The sequence below is a fragment of the Octopus bimaculoides genome, chromosome 19 (genome assembly GCF_046866305.1).
Source record: "Octopus bimaculoides isolate indiv1 chromosome 19, ASM4686630v1, whole genome shotgun sequence".
Taxonomy (NCBI): Eukaryota; Metazoa; Mollusca; class Cephalopoda; order Octopoda; family Octopodidae; genus Octopus; species Octopus bimaculoides.
The window spans coordinates 39,468,051-39,488,050 of record NC_142946.1 but is presented as its reverse complement, the minus strand read 5'-3'; the positions used below and the strand labels follow the sequence as shown (position 1 = coordinate 39,488,050).

The 20,000-nt window shown below is 35.0% G+C and overlaps 1 protein-coding gene across 1 annotated transcript in view; it reads right to left on the bottom strand.

The window, feature by feature from the left end:
• The window catches only part of LOC106867248 (coiled-coil domain-containing protein 39), a 798,380-nt gene that overhangs the window by 5,058 nt on the left and 773,322 nt on the right, over window positions 1–20,000 (bottom strand). The window contains exon 20 of the mRNA XM_089366422.1: window positions 2,615–2,734. Coding sequence (XP_089222548.1) covers window positions 2,615–2,734 — 120 coding nt within the window. The remainder of the gene's footprint in view (window positions 1–2,614; window positions 2,735–20,000) is intronic.

Genomic DNA, 20,000 nt, shown 5'->3' with positions numbered 1-20,000 from the left:
TAAATATGTTTGTATACATACACACACACATATACATACATACAACTATATAGAAGCACACATATAAACAGGTATAAAAACACATATATACATACACAGATACAAAGGCACGTACGCACCTACACACATACACCCACATACACCCACATACACACATACCACCACACACACACATACACATGAAGGTAGGGAGGAGAGTGGAAAGATAATTTCAGCTACATTTGCCGCAACATCTATACTTGAGGAAACATCAGATTGAAAAACTCCCTACAGACGTATGTTTTGCGTATGAAGGTAAAAATTATGTGAAAGCTTCATTGGATTTACAGATGTTGTTATTTGATAATACTTTCTGATGAGCTATGCAATGATGTGATTAATACAGTTCAAACAGTTTCAAATTGAAAGCAAATCAACTTGAGAGACGTGTGATACCACATACATATAACAATGTCACCTCTAACTATGCTACCTACTTTGCAAGTATTTCATTGTTCTCTACTCTGTGTTTTCTCTAGCGTTCTCTTATACGATGTGTGTGTGTGTGTGTGTGTGTTTGAAAATCCCTTCATAATGAAGGCGTAGAAGAATAACTGTGAAAGTGTGGATACAATACTAGATTACCAAACCAAAGACTTTGCGTTCAAATATAACTACAAGTGTTCCCTAAAATTTGAAAGCTTCTTCGCCGATTATCTCCCTCACCAACAAAAAAAAATTTGGGAGACTCTCAACTACAGTGCAAGTGACGGGTTGCCACTCTACGTTTTGAGTTCAATTTCCACTGAGATCGAATTCGTTTTTCATCCTGTTGTGGGTGGATAAAATAAGTACCATCAGGTAATATAGTCAGTGAAATCAGTAAACCCCATATTCCCCTAACTTCAGGCCTTGAATCTATAGTAGAAGGATTGGAGTCGATGCAATTGACTTACCCACTCCCATCAAATTATTAACCTGGTGCCCAAATAGAAAGAGAACACGATTAACTGTGGTATTCGGAGAAGAATTCTTTTGCAGAATCCTTGCAAGAGATTACACGGCCTAAAAGCGTATCAGAATAACAGCTGGTGCTTTTCCCACCTGGTTACGCACTAACAACCAAGGAATGGGTACAATAGATGCGGCGGTCTTCCTATCAGTTTCTGTAAACCCATATTCAATTCACATGAATCAAATGTAAAACATGCTTGCTTAAGTTGGCGCTGAATAGCTGTCGAATCTGAGATGACAGAATTGCGAAGTGAACATTCAACTCCACAACAAAAAAGATCTCAACACAAACACACAAAAATGTTAAACGAAAGAAACAATTACGCGAATTGTAAAACATGAAATATGAATAGGAAACATTCTGCTGTTGCCTTAATGTCAATTTAAGGGAACTGCCGAAAATAAATAGAGTAAAAAATTAGAAATCAAAAAAAGTGGAATCGGCTGATGTCAGCAAAATCCAGTTCAATGAATGTTCCTATTATCCACAACCATCTCTGATTCTCCGACCAAGGATCATTCATGAAAGTTTATAGATTTGTTTCCATTTTCTCAAAACATGTCACTTATGAGGTAGTTCCTTTTTTCTCTGCTATGGTCGTAGTAACAGTTTGTATCGGTGTGACAGATAATTCTTTTATCGATATACTCATTTCTATTCTGGTGTCCGGAAATGGATTGTTGCGATCATGCTGCACAGCCTCCAGAAGCCGCGGTGCGTTGGTTCATACTGACGCCCAACGCCTTGTTCAATCTATTTTTATTTTATCGAATATATGTACGCATGCGTGCAGTGTCAATTTTTCCCTCCCTTACATGTTGTACAAGCACACCCACACACATATATATATACACACGTTATATGTGTGTGCGAATGCATATATATATATATATATATATATATATATATATGGATCTATTTTAAAACGGGGGCCACATTTTTCATTAATGTTTTACGTAGTGCTTTTGGTACCGAAAGACTTTCAAACTTCGTATACTTATCTATTTTGTGTTATAGAACAGAAAAATATTTTTGTATTCGAATTTATTTCATGTAAAAAATTGTCTTATTTCGATAATTTCAACCAATCACTGACAAGTATTCAGTTGTTTACATTTACTCCTTTGGCTGATTAAGCGATGTAAAGCGTATTTAATCTCCATACCTTCGTTTTATTTGCCTTTTTCATTTTAAATTTGCTTTAACCCTAACCCTAAGCCTAACCCTAACCATAACCCTAGGGTTAGGGTTAGGGTTAATTGTTTCAGAATCGTTTGTTTATGTAGTCGGCACTTAATGTATATCGGCTGAATGGACGTCAATGATTGGTTGAAATTACAGAAATACGACAACTTTAACATGGAATAACTTATGGATTTCTTCTTTTTTTAAAGAAGACTAAGAGAAAAAGATGTTTTATATGACACATTCTACCAGTGTTCCAAGTTTCAAAGTGTTTCGTTAATGAAAAATGTGGCCCCCGTTTTAAAACAGATCCTATATATATATATATATATATATATATATATATATATATATATATATGTGTGTGTGTGTGTGTGTGTGTGTGTGTGTGTGTATATATATATATGAAATCGTAATTACTGATCATAAACTCACCTGTTTCAGGTACAGCTCAAGACTCTCAGATACTGATTCATCATGATTTTGTGCAATCTTCCTTATCTCCGAAAGATTATTTTGAACAACTTCTTTCAGTTCACGAAGTTCGAAATCCAGCTGAATAAAGTACATAAAAAATGATAATATATAAATGAAATGCAGAAATGTTAATGAGAAGAGATGAAAAAGCTAATAATGTATCGTATTTTATTATTTTTTTTATTTGTTCTGCAAGATTACTGATATGAATTTGAGTGTTGAAATGAATCTTGTATCTTGGAAGGGTCATACAGCCAATATTTATAAACACGTGCAGTGGTTCAATATCATATCTTTCTTATTAATCAACTGGTTCTTTATCTAACAAACGAACTCATCGACCACCTGTTTAATGTACTAGTTAAAACAATCAAAGCGATTGTTTCGTTTTTCAAAGTCCTTTCATCGTTATTCACGATATCATCAATGACATGGCCCTCGCACCTCCACACGTTAAAGGGAGCGCATGTTATTGACGGGGTCACGAATAGAGATAAAAGGAATTAAAAAAACGAACGACCGATTCATTGTTAACCAGCACATTAAGCAAACGATCTATTAGTTTAGTTAGTTGGTTAGATGATTATATATATATATATATATATATATATATATATATACAATTAAACCTTGGGAGAGGCATTATGCCGGTAATAAACACACGCACTGGTTCAGTCCTTTATTAATTTATATAGTTTTTTGTGCAAAAATAGTCCTGGTGCCAACTGCAAAGCCAGAAATGTAGTCTACAAAATAAGCTGTATGGATGGTGAGTGTAAAAACAGAAACACCACATACATAGGTGAGACGGCAAGAAATTTGGCTGAGCGTGTAAACGAACATTGGAGGGACTATAATAATCAAAAACAAACCTCGGTGCTCTACCAGCATGCCAAAGGACAACATGGTGGTGTACTGGACAGAATTAACATAGAAATCCTGTCTAGAAAACCCGGTGACGCATCGTTGCGACAAATACAGGAGTCGGTCCTCATAACTGAAACGCAACCAATTTTAAACACCAAATACACGTAGATGAGGGCCTTACAATTGCCCATGGTTGAATGTGTTGTTCACACATATGATGCGGAATATGAACATAAATAAATTAATTAAAAAGTCTCTATCTGATCTGATATAAACGAAATTGTTACAAACACACATATGGACGCACATACTTACATATAAGCACGAACACATAAGTGCGTGCACACATATGAGCGTGCACACATACGAGCTTGCACACACTCACATGCTCATACCAAACAGTTTCGAAACAACGCCAAATCAACGCCAGATCATATATTCAAAATAAATGGAAGTGGAGAGACAAGTTACTGAAGAGATTGCAAGAGTGCAATGAAATAATTTAACAAAAAACTATATAAATTAATAAAGGACTGAACCAGTGCGTGTGTTTATTACCGGCATAATGCCTCTCCCAAGGTTTAATTGTATTTCTTTTAACACACGTATCCACATCAAGAATCTTGCACACGAAATACACATACGAAACATATATATATATATATATACATACATAGGTTAAAAAAAAACACAAAAAACAACAAAGTGAGGACGTGATACGGATAGTGTTATTGGACGCTCGGGAAAGGAAAGAGAGACAGTATGACGTTTCGGGCGGAGCCCTTCATCGGAAAGACGTAAAGTTCAAAGAATGGAAAAACGGAGGAAGAGAAAATATATATATATATATATATATATATATATGTGTGTGTGTGTGTGTGTGTATGTATGTATGTATGTATGTATATTATCTTGGTTGAAAAACTTCGATAATGCAAATACGTTAATAGTTATCAAGGTAGCAAAAATCACACAAAAACTGGGATATTACACCCGATGGTTCCCTGAAGATAAAATTATATGTATATTTACCAGCATCTCATACTCCTTTGGAGTAGAGTACATATAAGTTTTGAAACATATGTAGGAATTAAAGTAACTTATTGATTATATGCGTTTTGCTCCATTTATTATTATCCTATATATATATATATATATATATATATATATATATATATATATACACACACATATATATATGTATATATATGTGTATATATGTATATATATATATATATATACACACATATGTATGTATATATATATATATAATACAAAGAATATATATACATGTATACACACATATATGTACATACTTACATCTACATGTGTATATACATGCATATCAGGGTACAGGACGTTAGAACAATAAACTACAGACAACGGAACGAACACATAGGAAAACGGAAAGCCCCTTGGAATATCCCTTCATCAGCTGTCTCTATTCTATCTAGACGTTTCGAAGACCAGACAGGACGTACTCTAGAATAGTCTCTTCCTGAGTAGTGGATCAACCAACTACACAGAGGATTCCAAGGTGGCAAACACAAACCAAGACAGGAAAAAATGGACAGTGAAAACAACATTCAAAAGCCGTACGGCCAAACGCAAATCTGAGGTAGAACGCTAGTAGTTCGTCTTGCCTTCACAGCGGCTGGAGTGAAAAGAAAGCTGACCACAGGTCACACGAGAGCAGAGAGGATGGTGGAGGGAGGAAATGGAACAAGGAGGAAGGGACAGAAGCAGTGAAGTAGAGGCCAGGACAGAAGGGTAGATAGGAAGATAGAGGAAGACAGATAGATAAATAGATAGAGAGGATGGTGGAGGGAGGAAGTGGAACAAGGAGGAAGGGACAGAAGGGTATAGCAGTGAAGTAGAGGCCAGGACAGAGGTATAGATAGAAAGATGGAGGAAGACAGATAGATAAATAGATAGAAAATAGAAAGATAGTCACGTCAGAATAATAGTAGACTTACTTGTAAAATAGGACGTGTGCGTTCAATAATGTAATAATACAATGAATATATATACATGTATACACACATATATGTACATACTTACATCTACATGTGTATATACATGCATATCAGGGTACAGGACGTTAGAACAATAAACTACAGACAACGGAACGAACACATAGGAAAACGGAAAGCCCCTTGGAATATCCCTTCATCAGCTGTCTCTATTCTATCTAGACGTTTCGAAGACCAGACAGGACGTACTCTAGAATAGTCTCTTCCTGAGTAGTGGATCAACCAACTACACAGAGGATTCCAAGGTGGCAAACACAAACCAAGACAGGAAAAAATGGACAGTGAAAACAACATTCAAAAGCCGTACGGCCAAACGCAAATCTGAGGTAGAACGCTAGTAGTTCGTCTTGCCTTCACAGCGGCTGGATATATATATATATATATATATATATATATATATATATATATATATATATATATATATATATATATACATGTATATATGCATACAGTTATGCATATTGTGTGTGTGCGTGCGTGCGTATGTGTGTGTGTGTGTGTGTGTGTTAGGATTAATTGGACACCGACAGAAAATTCGTTAGCGATTCCCTCAGCAGACATATGAATGCCTTCCAGGCTTTTTCAGTTCGATATGACACGGAAATATCTTGGGAAAATTCTTAACAGTGGAAACAAAAATGATCACAAGAAATTGTAATAACTATTGCACTGTTTTCTCTACTTTTCCTCCTTGTACATAAAACGTTGCTAGAGTATGAGATGAAGTCGAAGTCTACTGTCAACTACCATAGAAATTATTTCTTTAATCTTTCTTGAAAATTGCATTTGGGGATTAGCTTTAACATTTTCAAACTCTTTCATGAAGCAAAATATATTACTTCAATTCCTTCATGATATAATCTTTCAAATAAACACGATTGTTCTAGGAGTGTGGTTGACCAGTTAGAGAGGGTGAAAAACAGACTAGATAAGAAGTCGGTATCTTGTGTGCTGTCAACATAATTTCTTCGTGCAGACGGTCAAGGCACATATTTATCAAAAGGTCGAAATATTGGATCCTGCCTCAGTTTCAACTATCGAGTTCGTCCATATTATTGTTCATCTATTCAAGTGAGAATTTCACTGACAAGTGTATGTTTAAAATAATCCTTAAGCCGAATGCGCATAACAAATTACGTTCCAAGTTTCGACCTTTATATCGCAGGAGTTTCCGTTATTGTTTCCGGTTACCAAATGTCAATGACTCGACTTAGATCAACCCGAGGCTGTGTGATAAAAATCTTTGCCCTAAATTCCACATCGAGGTATCGATATTGGGACCTGATGAGTGCAAAGTCGACTCATCCAAATTAAACTCGGTTCTATAATGTATGAAAACAATGTTGCTCTATACAGTAACATCACCATGAAACTGAAACCTCATTCATTAACATACGGTGTTAATTGCAATACTTCCTGTGGATCAGGAGAAACTATACCAGTCCTTAGCCAAGTTCAAAGTATATCAAGGTAGCTTTAAAATCCGACGTCTGGTTCCAATAACAACGTGCATACGCAGATGCGCACCCCAAAACTTTATCGACATTAAAATTATCACTGCAATGCGGCCATTTTTCCATAGACAGTATATTCAGTGTATTTATTTTTTAATATGCAGAGGTCTATTCATTACTAACCATCTGCATTTATAGCCGCGGGGCATTGATATGTCACTGCTTCCAATAGGTAAACCAGTACAGTAAAAACAATAACCGGTCAACTTCTATCGCCGCTTCGTGATAACAAATAATTGATTACTTTAATTAACATGAGGCTTCAAATGAGTTATGTTATTGTATACGTCTGTTGAATAAAGCAATGTTTAATAAGTAGACCATATCTCATTGACCTCGAAGAGTTGGAACCAAAAGTTATTTCTAGCAATATTTCAGCACACACACTGTAGAAGTGAGATGGTAAATAATGAAATACAGGAAGGAAAAAATGTTGATCATAATTAGCGAAGGAAATAAACAGAATTTAATTAAACGTTTTTTTTTTAATTATTTCTTCTCATAATTAGAAGAAATCCAACAAAAAGAGCAAAACAATTGCAAATGAAACAAATTCAAAAGACATGCTGTAAAATTAGCTTCGAGTCATTTCAGTACTCATTCAAATGCTGGACCAGACTTGGTATTTCTTACGCAACTGACATCTACTCGTCATTCAATGTCACAAACAGGATTTTGATTCCTGTCCACGTCACTGAAGGCCTAAATTTCTGCAAGAAATTGGTGACGCTATTTCATCAATATCCCGGTATATTTCTGTGAGATTTTCTTATTTTGGTTCATTAAAACCAGGTAACTATTTCACCAGGTGCATAGGATTGGAGTAGAAAAGTCATTTGCGCATAACATATAAAAATGTAAGTTCATCAAATGCTTCGGCCCGTTTAGAAATGGCTTTGTCTGTGAAGGCTTAAATTAAGCTCATTTATTACTAAGTGGGTATCTTAGTGATAAGTAATGTTTAAGTCGGCGAGCTGGAAAAAACTGTTAGCACAATGGACGAAACACTTAGCGGCATTTCGTTCGTCTTTAAGTTTTGGGTTCAAATTCCGCCGAGGTCAAATTTTTTTTGTCATCCTTTTGGGGTCGATAAGATAAGTACAAAGTTGAGCTCTGGGGTCAATGTAATTGACTTTCTCCTCCCCCAGTTCTTGCTGGTTTCCTACCAAGATTTAAACCAATATTCAGTAATGTTTCAGCTGTCTCCCTTAGATGCTCAGTAGCAAGAATACTGTTAAGTAATACTTTGTATTGTTCCTGCTCCCCATATTTAACTCTATTGTGGCGGACTGTGATGTAGAAATCACTGGAAATAATGAAATTCATGTTTATATTACATAAGCTTCTATTCGAATCGAAATTTATGGGAAACAAAGTTAAAAAGTTTTATAATCTGGACGTCGGCTGCTTCTGAAGCCACATTGTTCCCTCGTGCTTCTAGTGACTTGCATTGGCCACATCCACTATTCTTATTGGATAATTAGGATGGAATTAACTAATGACATTATATTATTGGTATTTATTCGAATCAATGACGGCGCATCAATGCTATCGCTCGATATGCTACAGGTAAGGAATAAAAGCAACTTCACGTTAGTTTTTAGATGAAAGGAAAATAAAGAGGAGACATTGAAGAATTTTAAGTACATGACGTCCGTAGACGAATGGCAGGTGAAGCATGTCTGAAACGATTTATGTTGTATGTTCCACCAGGGAGGATTTGGGTTTAAATTACAGAAACCAATTACGATGAGCAAGCCTCTAAGTAGTCATTTCTTCTGCTAAATATAACCGCTAAAGGTTCCATATATAATACAACACTGCCGTAAAAGGGGAGGAACACATTTCATAATGCAGTTCCAGATACGATATGTAAGAGAAAGACGAGATGGTCACCGCTGGAATGTCTTTCATCACATATCGGTGTGATGATGTCTGAGTAGAATTTAATTAACGAGAACCGGTAATTGTTAATTCGATAAATCCAGAGGATGTCTGGCAAAGATATAAATAACGGGAAAGGAAACAGTGATATAAAATAGTGTAAGGCATTTTAAATGCTGCTCTTTTTATTGTATAGCGGTCTATATTCTCTATGTATATGGCATATATGTTGCAACCAATACAGATAAAAATAAACCACTGAAAAGAAGTCATAAAAATCGTCATAAAAATATGATATGGAGCTAAACCATTAATACCTTACTTCTTTATACTCAGATACGTCACAAATCTCGTATATTTCTCAAAAGCTAACACCGAAAGTTGTGCTAATGGATTTTTCTGTTTATTTATGGGGGATATTAAATAGAAATGATACTAGTTATTCTGGAAACTTTTAAGCATACACACACACACACATGCATGCATATGTGTAAGTATGTGCATATATATAAATATATATGGCTATCTATTTATATATATTTATTTGTGTATGTGTATTTATGAGACTGTTAGGATAGTGAATTGTGATTCTCTTGGTTCTTTTCCTTGTTTTTAATCTACATACTCTCTTATATTGCAGACATCAAATATAGAATTTTAAAACTGTAGGATGGGAACATTTATGCTTATATATATATATATGTGTGTGTGTGTGTGTGTGTGTGTGTGTGTTAAGTGTTTTACTTCTTTTCACTTTATCAATTAGTTATCTTTTAGATGAAATAGAACAACTTATAAATTAATTCCATCCTAACTACGCTAACTGGTACAAAATATTAGTTAAAAACTAATTTCCCAAAGGAATGGGTTCATATCTTTATTCATCACTAAATAACCTACTCGAAACAAATATGATACAATCGCACAAAACAACTCAACGAATATCAAATCTCTCAAGAATTAAAAAGGAGCAAACACGAAAATTTTCATGTTACAAAAATTTAGATTTTAATGCAACGAGCAATGAAAAGCGTTGAGCGATTAATCAAAAACTCATTGGATCCGATCAAAACCGATATGATGACTAATCTCATATCATGCGTTTTGTTTTTGTTTATTGGCTTCAGACATTAGACTGCGATTATGATGGGGCACGAGCTTCAGACAAGTCGATCCCAGGAATCAATTTTAAGTCTGATACTCATTCTAGTGATCGCTTTTGCCGAACTCAAAAGTCAGGGGGATGTAAACAAACCAACACCGGCAGTCAAGTGGTGATGAAGGTGGTAGGTACAAAAACACTAGGGGACGTATACACACACAAACACACTGCTTCCACCACCACCACACATATACGAGGGGTTCCCACAAATTTCCCGTCTACAAAATTCACTTACAAGACGGTAATTTGTTCGAAGATGTAAGTACAAAACACATGCTCAATGTGCTGCACAGTGGGATTGAACTCGGAAACTTTGTGGTTGCAAAACGACTTTTTTTTTATCTTCAGAGCCATATCAACGTATTCGTATCTATACAAAACAACTAAAGCCGTGCCTCCATGAGAAGTTTTTGTGCCCAAATTAGACACGTAAAAGAAAAGGAGTCATAAAGGGGATCAAAGAGACACTCATGAAATTACGAAGCTCCAGAGTGAAGTAGCTAATCTATGGTTGGTTTGTTTTTTTACCGAGCTACTAAGTTTGAACAGACGTTAACAGCCTAACACTGGTTGTCAAGCGGAGAGGAAGAAACACATACATACATACATACATACATAACATAACATAACATAACATAACATACTGCCTAAATGCCAATTTTGAAAACTTAGGCTTCTCAAAACCAGAAAGGAGAAAGCTATTTCGAAGACTACAGATCACTGGAACTGTAAAAATCTATAAAATTTTCCAGATGTTTATCATTTAAATATATATGAGCATGTCTAGGTATGAAACTATATGCATGAGAATACATACATACATATATACATACATACATACATACATACATACATACATACATAGATACATAGAAAAATGCCCTGCTGATGATGTTGAAATTCCATTGAACCGGCTCTTTCACTATTGGCAAGAAATCTGGAAATAAAACTAAACAATGATATACATACATGCATGCATACACACCCATACATATATAAGGGGGTTGGCATATATTTCTTGCCTGCCAAAAATATGGAAGCAGGTACCCCACAGTGGGATTCAATCCATAACACATGTCTGCGTAATGATGCCACAATATCATGGGTGCGCACACACGCGTGTGTTACGAAGGGATACACAACTAGAAATTGATATCTAGATTTTCCAGACAATAATTAGTTGACTACGGAATATATATCTCACACGCCTTTCCACGAACTGAAGAAACCCACCGAGCAGACATTAGACCAATTCTATACAGGGTTTTAAGTCTTTTGATTCTGCCAGTGAAATTTCTCTCACCGCATTAGCGTGGATGTAGGTATCTGATGAATATTCACGTCTTCTCACAAACACACACAAACCCATATATATTTGTGATACATATACAGTAATATATACATATATATATGTGTGTGTGTGTGTGTGTGTGTGTGTGTGTGTGTATACGCTCACATACACAAACATTCACATATACATATATATATTATATGTGTGTGTTTGTATTATGTATTTGTTATAAGTTCATTTTGTCTACATGACCACCCCTGTTTACTCCTGTCCCCGCCCGACACTTCTTCGCATCTATAACGAACAGCTTCAACAACAAATAAATAACTTGCAACAGAATAAAATATATATATATATATATAAAACCCTAACAAATACATATGTAAAATTGTATGATTTAAGAATGTTCCAAGAAAGCAGATATTACACAACATATGAATAAATTACTTTGATCTTGTTGGAATTTCTCTCTCTTTAGATGTGATAGAAAAGAGAAAATACAAATTTCAGTCTTGATTTCGTAGCCAAGCTGTCTTTGATTTATTAAGTGTTCTAATACAGATTTCTACAACATTTACGTCAAGAAATATTGCACAAAATTATGTTTGATTTAGTTCAGTGTAAAATGTTGAGACTAATTACACTAACTGTCAACTAGCAGAGACATCTATACAAATAATTTGAATCAGAACCGAGAAAGAAAGCTGGGTAGATAGTTTGGTTGCAGTTTTGGAATATTATGTACATATATATAGAGAGTACTGTAGATGCTATACATGTATGAATAAGACGTTGTGAAACTAAACAAATGACTATATAGTCATTAAATGTGATCAGATGTGACTGGTTATTGTTATAGTTCTCTTAACTTGACGTAGGTCACTTGTCAACCTCAGCTTTCTTAGTTCTTTTTTATTATCACTACACAGAAGATTAATCTACTCAAACATCGCGGTGAAATGCTTATAGGAAGGAGTTGTAGGGGGAAAAGACACCTACTATTGTTAGTGCTATAATAATTCTTTCTGATTTTCGTAGGGAGGAGCAAGTCGATTGCAACCACCACCGGGTTCAACGGGTACTTAATTTTATCGACCCTCAAAGTCGACATCGGTGAAATTTGAGCCCAGAACGTTTTATCCTTAGGGCAGCAAGAAATGGCCCTATGGATTTTGTCCGGCATGCAAGAGATTTTGCCATCTGATGGCCTTAATAATAATAATAATAATAATAATAATAATATAATGTTTATATATACACATACACATGTATACATAAAAGCACTACGCTCATTATATATATATATATATATATATATATATATATATATATATGTACATGAACATACACGCATCACCTGTGTTAAAAGCTGTTCATATGTCGCACTACTTTGCGCTACTGCTCTTTATTTATGGAGCATCCAATGAGTGTTTGCTGTGATTTGCTAAAATTCATATTTATAACTATTAATAAATACAGATTTTTTTGGTTTCCTGACATGAGTTATGTAACAACGAAATTACAGCACAAAGGAGAAATATACAAAAACAAAACAAAAATGTAATTAAGCAAACAAGAGACAAAATAAAATATTGTTATTCTGTCGTACGGTTACAATATTATTATAGTCATTGCAGCTGTATAAAGGGAATGTTCATATTTAGTTATAATTAATGCGTCTTAATGTGGTATATAATTAATAATTCATTTGTCTTCATTTCAAACTGATGTTGTTTTAATCAGGGACGAAGAAACCTGACAGCAGCACCTCCGCCGTGTGTACATACATACATGAATACACACACACACACACGTTTGCATGTATGTATTATATATAGAGATATAGATGTGTGTGTGTATGAAAATATATATATATATATATATATATATATAGGTGAGAAAGTTGGTATGTGAAAGCACGTGGTTTATATATATATATATATATATATATATATATATATATATATATATATAAGCACACACACTGCCCTAACAAAACAAGGAGTATCTCAGCTGTTAGGAGTGCTTCTCACTCAACATAAGATTAATGTAGTACTTTGCGACCCAAGCACTTCAGTTACAGTAAACTTTCTAAAAAGAGGGGGAAGAGCGCGTTCCGTAGAGGTGACATTTTCCCCGAAACGTTTTGTAGGCAGATATGGCTGTGTGGTAAGAAGTTTGCTTCCAAACAACACACGTGGTTCCGGGTTCAGTTACACTACGTAGCACCTTGGGCGAATGGCTTCTCCCATAACCTCGGGCTGACCAAAACTTGTGAAGGAAATTGATGGTCGGAAACTGTAAGAATCCCACGGTATGTATGTATGCATGTATGTGTGTCTTTCTGTCTGTGTTTGTCCTCTTATTTCCGCTTGACAACCGGTGTTGGTGTGTTTACATCCTCGTAACAGCGTTTCGGCAAAATAATTCTTTTGCGTCTATGTCTATTTACACCCACGTACATGGTGTGTCTCTGCTCCTTGCAGAACTTCACTTCTATTGTCAACAAAAAACTATACTGTATACAAATGACAATTCGAACATTTCCCAAGTAAAATGTATGCCTTTATATATATATATAAACCTTATATACATATATAAACCTTATATATATATATATATATATATACATACATACAAAGGTTTATACACGAATAACTAAATATACGTGTGTGCACAGTTTGTTCAGTGGAAATGAGAAGGGAATTTTACCAAATGCCGAGTGTGTGTGTGTGCATTTGAGTTTGTATGTGATAAGGGGTGGTGTTAAAACCCGAGATTTGTTCTTCTTGAACTCCAAGTTACAAGATTGTTTGCAGAATAGTTTCCTTCCTTTCGTTTAAATCCTTTTCAGCAAAAAGTTACAGCATGAACCAAATGCCATTTCTACTTTTGTTCTATTTTTTCTTTCCTGTATATTAATATGGTACGTCAATATAAATGCACTGCAAACTTGTCAACCGAGTCTTTAAAACACAGCTTCAACTGCTTTGCAGATCTTTACAATTGTGGTTTCTAGAAGATTCCATTCAACAAAAACTTGCCATTTATTTAACATTAAAATAATATGGCAAGACAAAAACAGAAACCCAAAAATATCACGAACTTCGCATCCAACGTAGTTTCCATCACCCTACACCTATTTTAGTGATATTTCGTACATAATCATTTGAAAAATTTCAATAGAAATAATAACAAATTCAGTTACAGTTGTACACAAAAACTGCTAACTGCTTTAATGGGGATAAAGAAGCATATCTTCCAAATAGTTAACTGCAACGAAATTGTACTGCCAAAATATGTGACCAGTTTAAAAGATGGATGTCACAAAGAATCTAGTGAAGCACATGATGGCGTCCCACTAACGTTGATGATAGAAAATTTATTGTTCCTCTAATGTGTATATACTCGGTCTACTTATATTTCAGTTTGATGCATTAAGTGAACACTATGATTGTCGATCCGCTAGGTTAAGAGGAATAAGAATGCTTGACACAAAAGATAGCGGTTTTCACACTAGAAGTCACTATAATTAGATACAGACGTACTTACGCTGTCACCGCATGTGTCCTTATGTGTGTGTGTGTGTACATATATATATATATAATAATAACAATAATAATGATAACAATAATTCTTTTATTTGCCGCAAGAGCTTACTTAATGTTACGTGAAGAGACAAAAACGAATGGATTTTATGGCATATCGACAAATGTTTTATTAGGAAATTTTGTGACATAACATCATATAAGTAGGCGTGCACTGACGTGTAATATTCATAAGGTTATGCAATACGTGACATAGAAACCCTAACACATCTTTTATTGATATTCTGTAAAATCCATTCTTTATTATTATACTACGCCATGCTTATATACTTATGTAATTATATTTGAGGACATTATTGTTTATAATATAAGTGACTTAGCATGCGCAAAAAACCAATAATGGTAAAATATTATCAATTAATAATTGAGGGTAATAACAAGCAGTAGCAGCATGCTAAATATACCAGTCATTGATACGGAGTTTTAGAAAATTTATTCATTTGCCTGCTTTCACCTTCGTGTTTAAGTGAAAATTTATGGTTCGGTCATTTTCTCTCTCTCTCTCTCTCTCTATATATATATATATATGATGCACTGTTCCTTTATTGGTAAGTTCAACAAAAAGTACTTCATCCATGAGAGGTAAATATTGTTTGAATCACAGTGATTGCCTGAAAATACACAAAATGCTGTACAAGCTCGTCTGGTCATTGTATTTTCAGAAGCATGAAACTCATAACAGTTCTTTTCAAATCTTCTGCGCGCGAGCGTGTGTGTGCGTGTGTACGAATTATACTAATTGCGCAATTTGATTGTAGTATCTTTTGTACAGTCTTACAAATTGTACGACATACTTGTTAATTCTGTTGCACTGGTCGATCATTGCTAGTCCAATTGCCGGGGCAGGTCCTAGTCACCCGGACCACTAAAGTAGTTGAAGTAGGAATGTTATGCTGGAACATCAGTGCAACAGACCTGGTCTCTTGAAATCACTGCAACATGGCTAGGAGAGTTTAGTGTTATGTGCTGGGGAAGGGGAGTGAGAGGAGCTAAGGCTAAAAGGTATCGGTCAACCGAGATGGGAAAGTGTAATGTCCATTAAGGATCTCCTCATGTCTGAGATGTTAACCCCGAAATGTTCTCTAGCGCAGAGAACAAAATTCTTAGCAGTATTTCTTCCGGCCCGTTATGTAACCTGTTAAAACGCTACCGTGATTAACTGTGCCTTTCATCGTTTTGTAGTCAACTCCCAGTCAAACACTGGGTTTATAAAATCGACTAACCACTTCCATTGAAATTTCAGGGCCTGTGCCTATAGTAGAAAGAATACGCACACACACTCACTCACAGAAGCGACGACGCTCACATAATCACACACATATATACTTTATCCTAAAGAAATAACGCTGCTATACATATTTTTCTGTGCGTCACAGGAACATATATAGCTATACACATTGTGGGTTTGTAATGTTTTTTTAATCACCAATCTATATCATTCACTAGGTAGACTTGTTTCCCCTAATCTATTTCCATCTGACGCCTGAACAGGTGTAATGTTGTCATTATACCGAGACAATAAATATATTACTACTATTACTTTTTATGATATGTTTGTGTTTCTATTCACCCGGTGTTTCATTTAAATACTTAAATGTTTGAGGTGAGTCGTTAGTAATGAAATTATTATTTTTTCTTTCAGACTATTAATTTCACCTTTCGGTTTTGGTAAAGCGTTTTTCAATATTTTTATCTACACCACCTTTACTATACTGCTTTGATCTCTGATTGTCATCAGGTGTCTCATTCCTGTATATATATATATATAATCTTACAACTACGTTCAAGTTAGGAATCCATATTTCAAATGAAGTATAGTGTGGTTCTTATCCCCTTCCCGAGCTACTGAGGCATGGGAAACGCAATGTCTTTGATAATTTAAATACTGTAGTCGATTTGCTATGATGAACTCACTTGTGTCATTTATTTCAGAATATTTTCAAATGTTGGCCCAGAGTCAGCAGTTTTTAAAGAAAGGAGAAATTCCATTTTCTCGACCCCAGCACGTGACTGGCACAGAATTTATCGATTATGAAAGGGTGAAAGGCAGAGTTAAACTCAGAACGGAAAACCGGACGAAATGCCGCTTAGCATTTTGCCCGGTGTGCAAATGATTTTGCCACTTGGCTTTCTTAATTTATTTCAGATTATTAAAGTCACTTTTAGATATGAAATAATGATTATTCTATATGCAGAGGCATGCTATCACCACTCGAGATATTGCAATAAACGTCAACAACTCTTCACAATTCAGAACACACATTTCTCATGTCCTGTGCGTTTCTCGGGGTGAAACAGCAAAGAGTATTAGGCAACACCGAAAAGGGATAGCCGAGAGAATGTCTGTCTGCCCACGATTATATAGGCACCTTACACTATTAGCGAAAGAATGGCACGGGTTACCGAGGAATACTCGCTGGCGAATCTTGACTATAGTTTTTATAGTTCTTGCAAATTTTGAGACGAGGGCAAATTTTGAGACGAAGGCTTAATTACCATATATTAATGGAGCTTATTTTATTGTGTTCGAATGAAATACATATATTTAAATATTAAAGGAAAAAAACAAAGCCAAAATTTTCGTTGCTCTCATGAGGAAAGGTTAACAGTCAGAAAAAAAAAATTAATCTCTTCTTCTGATAGTTCATTTTATGTGCCCAATATATATATATATATATATATATATATATACATGCATGAGCACATACACATATGTGTGTGTATATATATATATATATATAAACACACACGTATGAAATTGTTCACAAAGCTGTATAGAAGTAGTCGGCTCGGATTAATAACTATAAAGCTGTACTAACACCGAGACCTATTAAATAACATTATATTGTATATATTATTACGATCAATAAAACAAAAATTACTAATAAGTTATTTTTTAGTTTTTTTCTTATTTTCTTTTTTTTACTGATTTGTTGCTGTTTTCTGTATCAATTGTCTCATGACAGATAATTGAAAATCACTGATGTAAGCGGCCCCAAATAGATATCGAATTTGTGAGGAGTTTCTTCTAATAAAAACATTATTTTGCCATAAAATTGTTTGAAACAAAAGTAATAACGCATCCATTTATATATATATATATATATGTATGTATGTATGTGTGTGTGTGTGCGTACAAAACAGAAAAAGAGCCTGTTTACTAAGATATTTTGTTACACGCATTTCATTAAGATTGGTTATGAGTTATATAATGTAAATTCCATAAATATTTTTATTTTATGAACAATCCCTCTTGCTTTGTTTTGAATTGCACAATATGTGTGTGTGTGTGTGTGTGTGTGTGTGTGTGTGTGTGTGTGTGTGTATTCGTCACTAAAGTGACAGAGAGCACTATGTAGTACCAGCATTGCTAGATATAAGAGTCAAAACAACACAATAGCCAGAGAAACATTATGTTACTGACTGACAAGGGACAACACCAAACAAAATGAGGACAAATATCTGTCAAATGCAAATTAGCCCTTAATATGGTTAGTCGTTGTGCTATCGACAATCTCCGACAAGTTAGTGTTGGCATTTATCTTCATAACTGTGGACCCATCAAAGAACAGTGTCATCATTGCAACAAGGTCATGTTGGATTGGAAGAAGAATAACTAATCCTTATCCTAACATATGCTGCAAATCAGTTGTAAAAGCTGAAAGGATTTCTTGACTGCTTCACCGACTAAATTCCTTCTTTAGGGAAGATATCTTTATAGCATTATATAAGAAGATTCCAAAATTCCATGGCGATGAGTTATATGAAGGTAAACGATGCAATAGTGGCAAAGGGCTTGCAACATACAGAGTATATAGAGTTATATACACATTTATTGGAAATAAAAATACGAACACAAAAAAGAACGACGCACATAGTTATAGTCTTGTCTATAAACTTACTTCTATAACCCAGAAAAACAGATAAAGCAACACATTAAAATAGTGCCTATGAATAATGGCAAACAAGTTCGCCATCGGTCAGTAGCATATCTTCCGGCTTCTTTCGCAGCTTCCTCTCTCTCCCCCCCCTCTCTATCTTTTTCCCTATGTATACATGTATGTACACATATAGAAATATTTTTTCCCCATACGATCCTTGAAAACATTAATCTACCTCTTTTGAAAAGACACTGCTTATTACAAGATTAGCACAAAAATATGAATCTTCATTCTCTCTGCCCCTCTTAGTATTTTTTATATCATAATGCAGGCGTAGATACACACACACACAGAGATTTATTAATTTGTCTTTTCACATTTCAGCTAGAAAAGGAAACAAGGCCTCCAAGATCCTTTACAAGGCTTCATACTGGTGTCTTGGCCCACTTAAAGCATCCAGAAAGTCACGGGGTGTTGTTAAACCTGAAAACAGTATTCGCTCTTTCCTTAGTCTTTCTCGTTATGCGCAATGACTCACCAGTACACACATTCACAGATTCGTGTACTCAAATATGACACCAGCAATCTCTCTTTCTCTCTCTCTCTCTCTCTCCCATGTCTGACTATCTTTGTAAATGTTAAATTCACTAAAAATATTGTCTATACAGACATTGTTTTATTGCCAAAATTTCCTGTCTATAGATTGTTGTGAATAATGTTGGACACAAATAAAAACAGTTAAAACTTATATAAATGTTTTTATTTATTAGATGTTTATGATATTCTGAATATCGTTTTACCTTCAACTTCATTCGTTCTTGAATACACAACTTTATTTCAGTGAATTGAATTATTTTCTCGCCGGTTGTAAAACAGCGGGTAATACACTATATACATATGTGTGTGTGTGTGTGTGTGTGTGTGTGTGTGTGTGTGTGTGTGTGTGTGTGTGTGTGTGTATGTGTGTGTGTGTATGAGTGTATGCACACACAGAGACCCATGCACACACACACACACACACACACACACACAGACCCATGCACACACACACACACATATCGTTGGTCACTGACGAAAATTGTTGTATGCAGTGCTCCGGTGCCC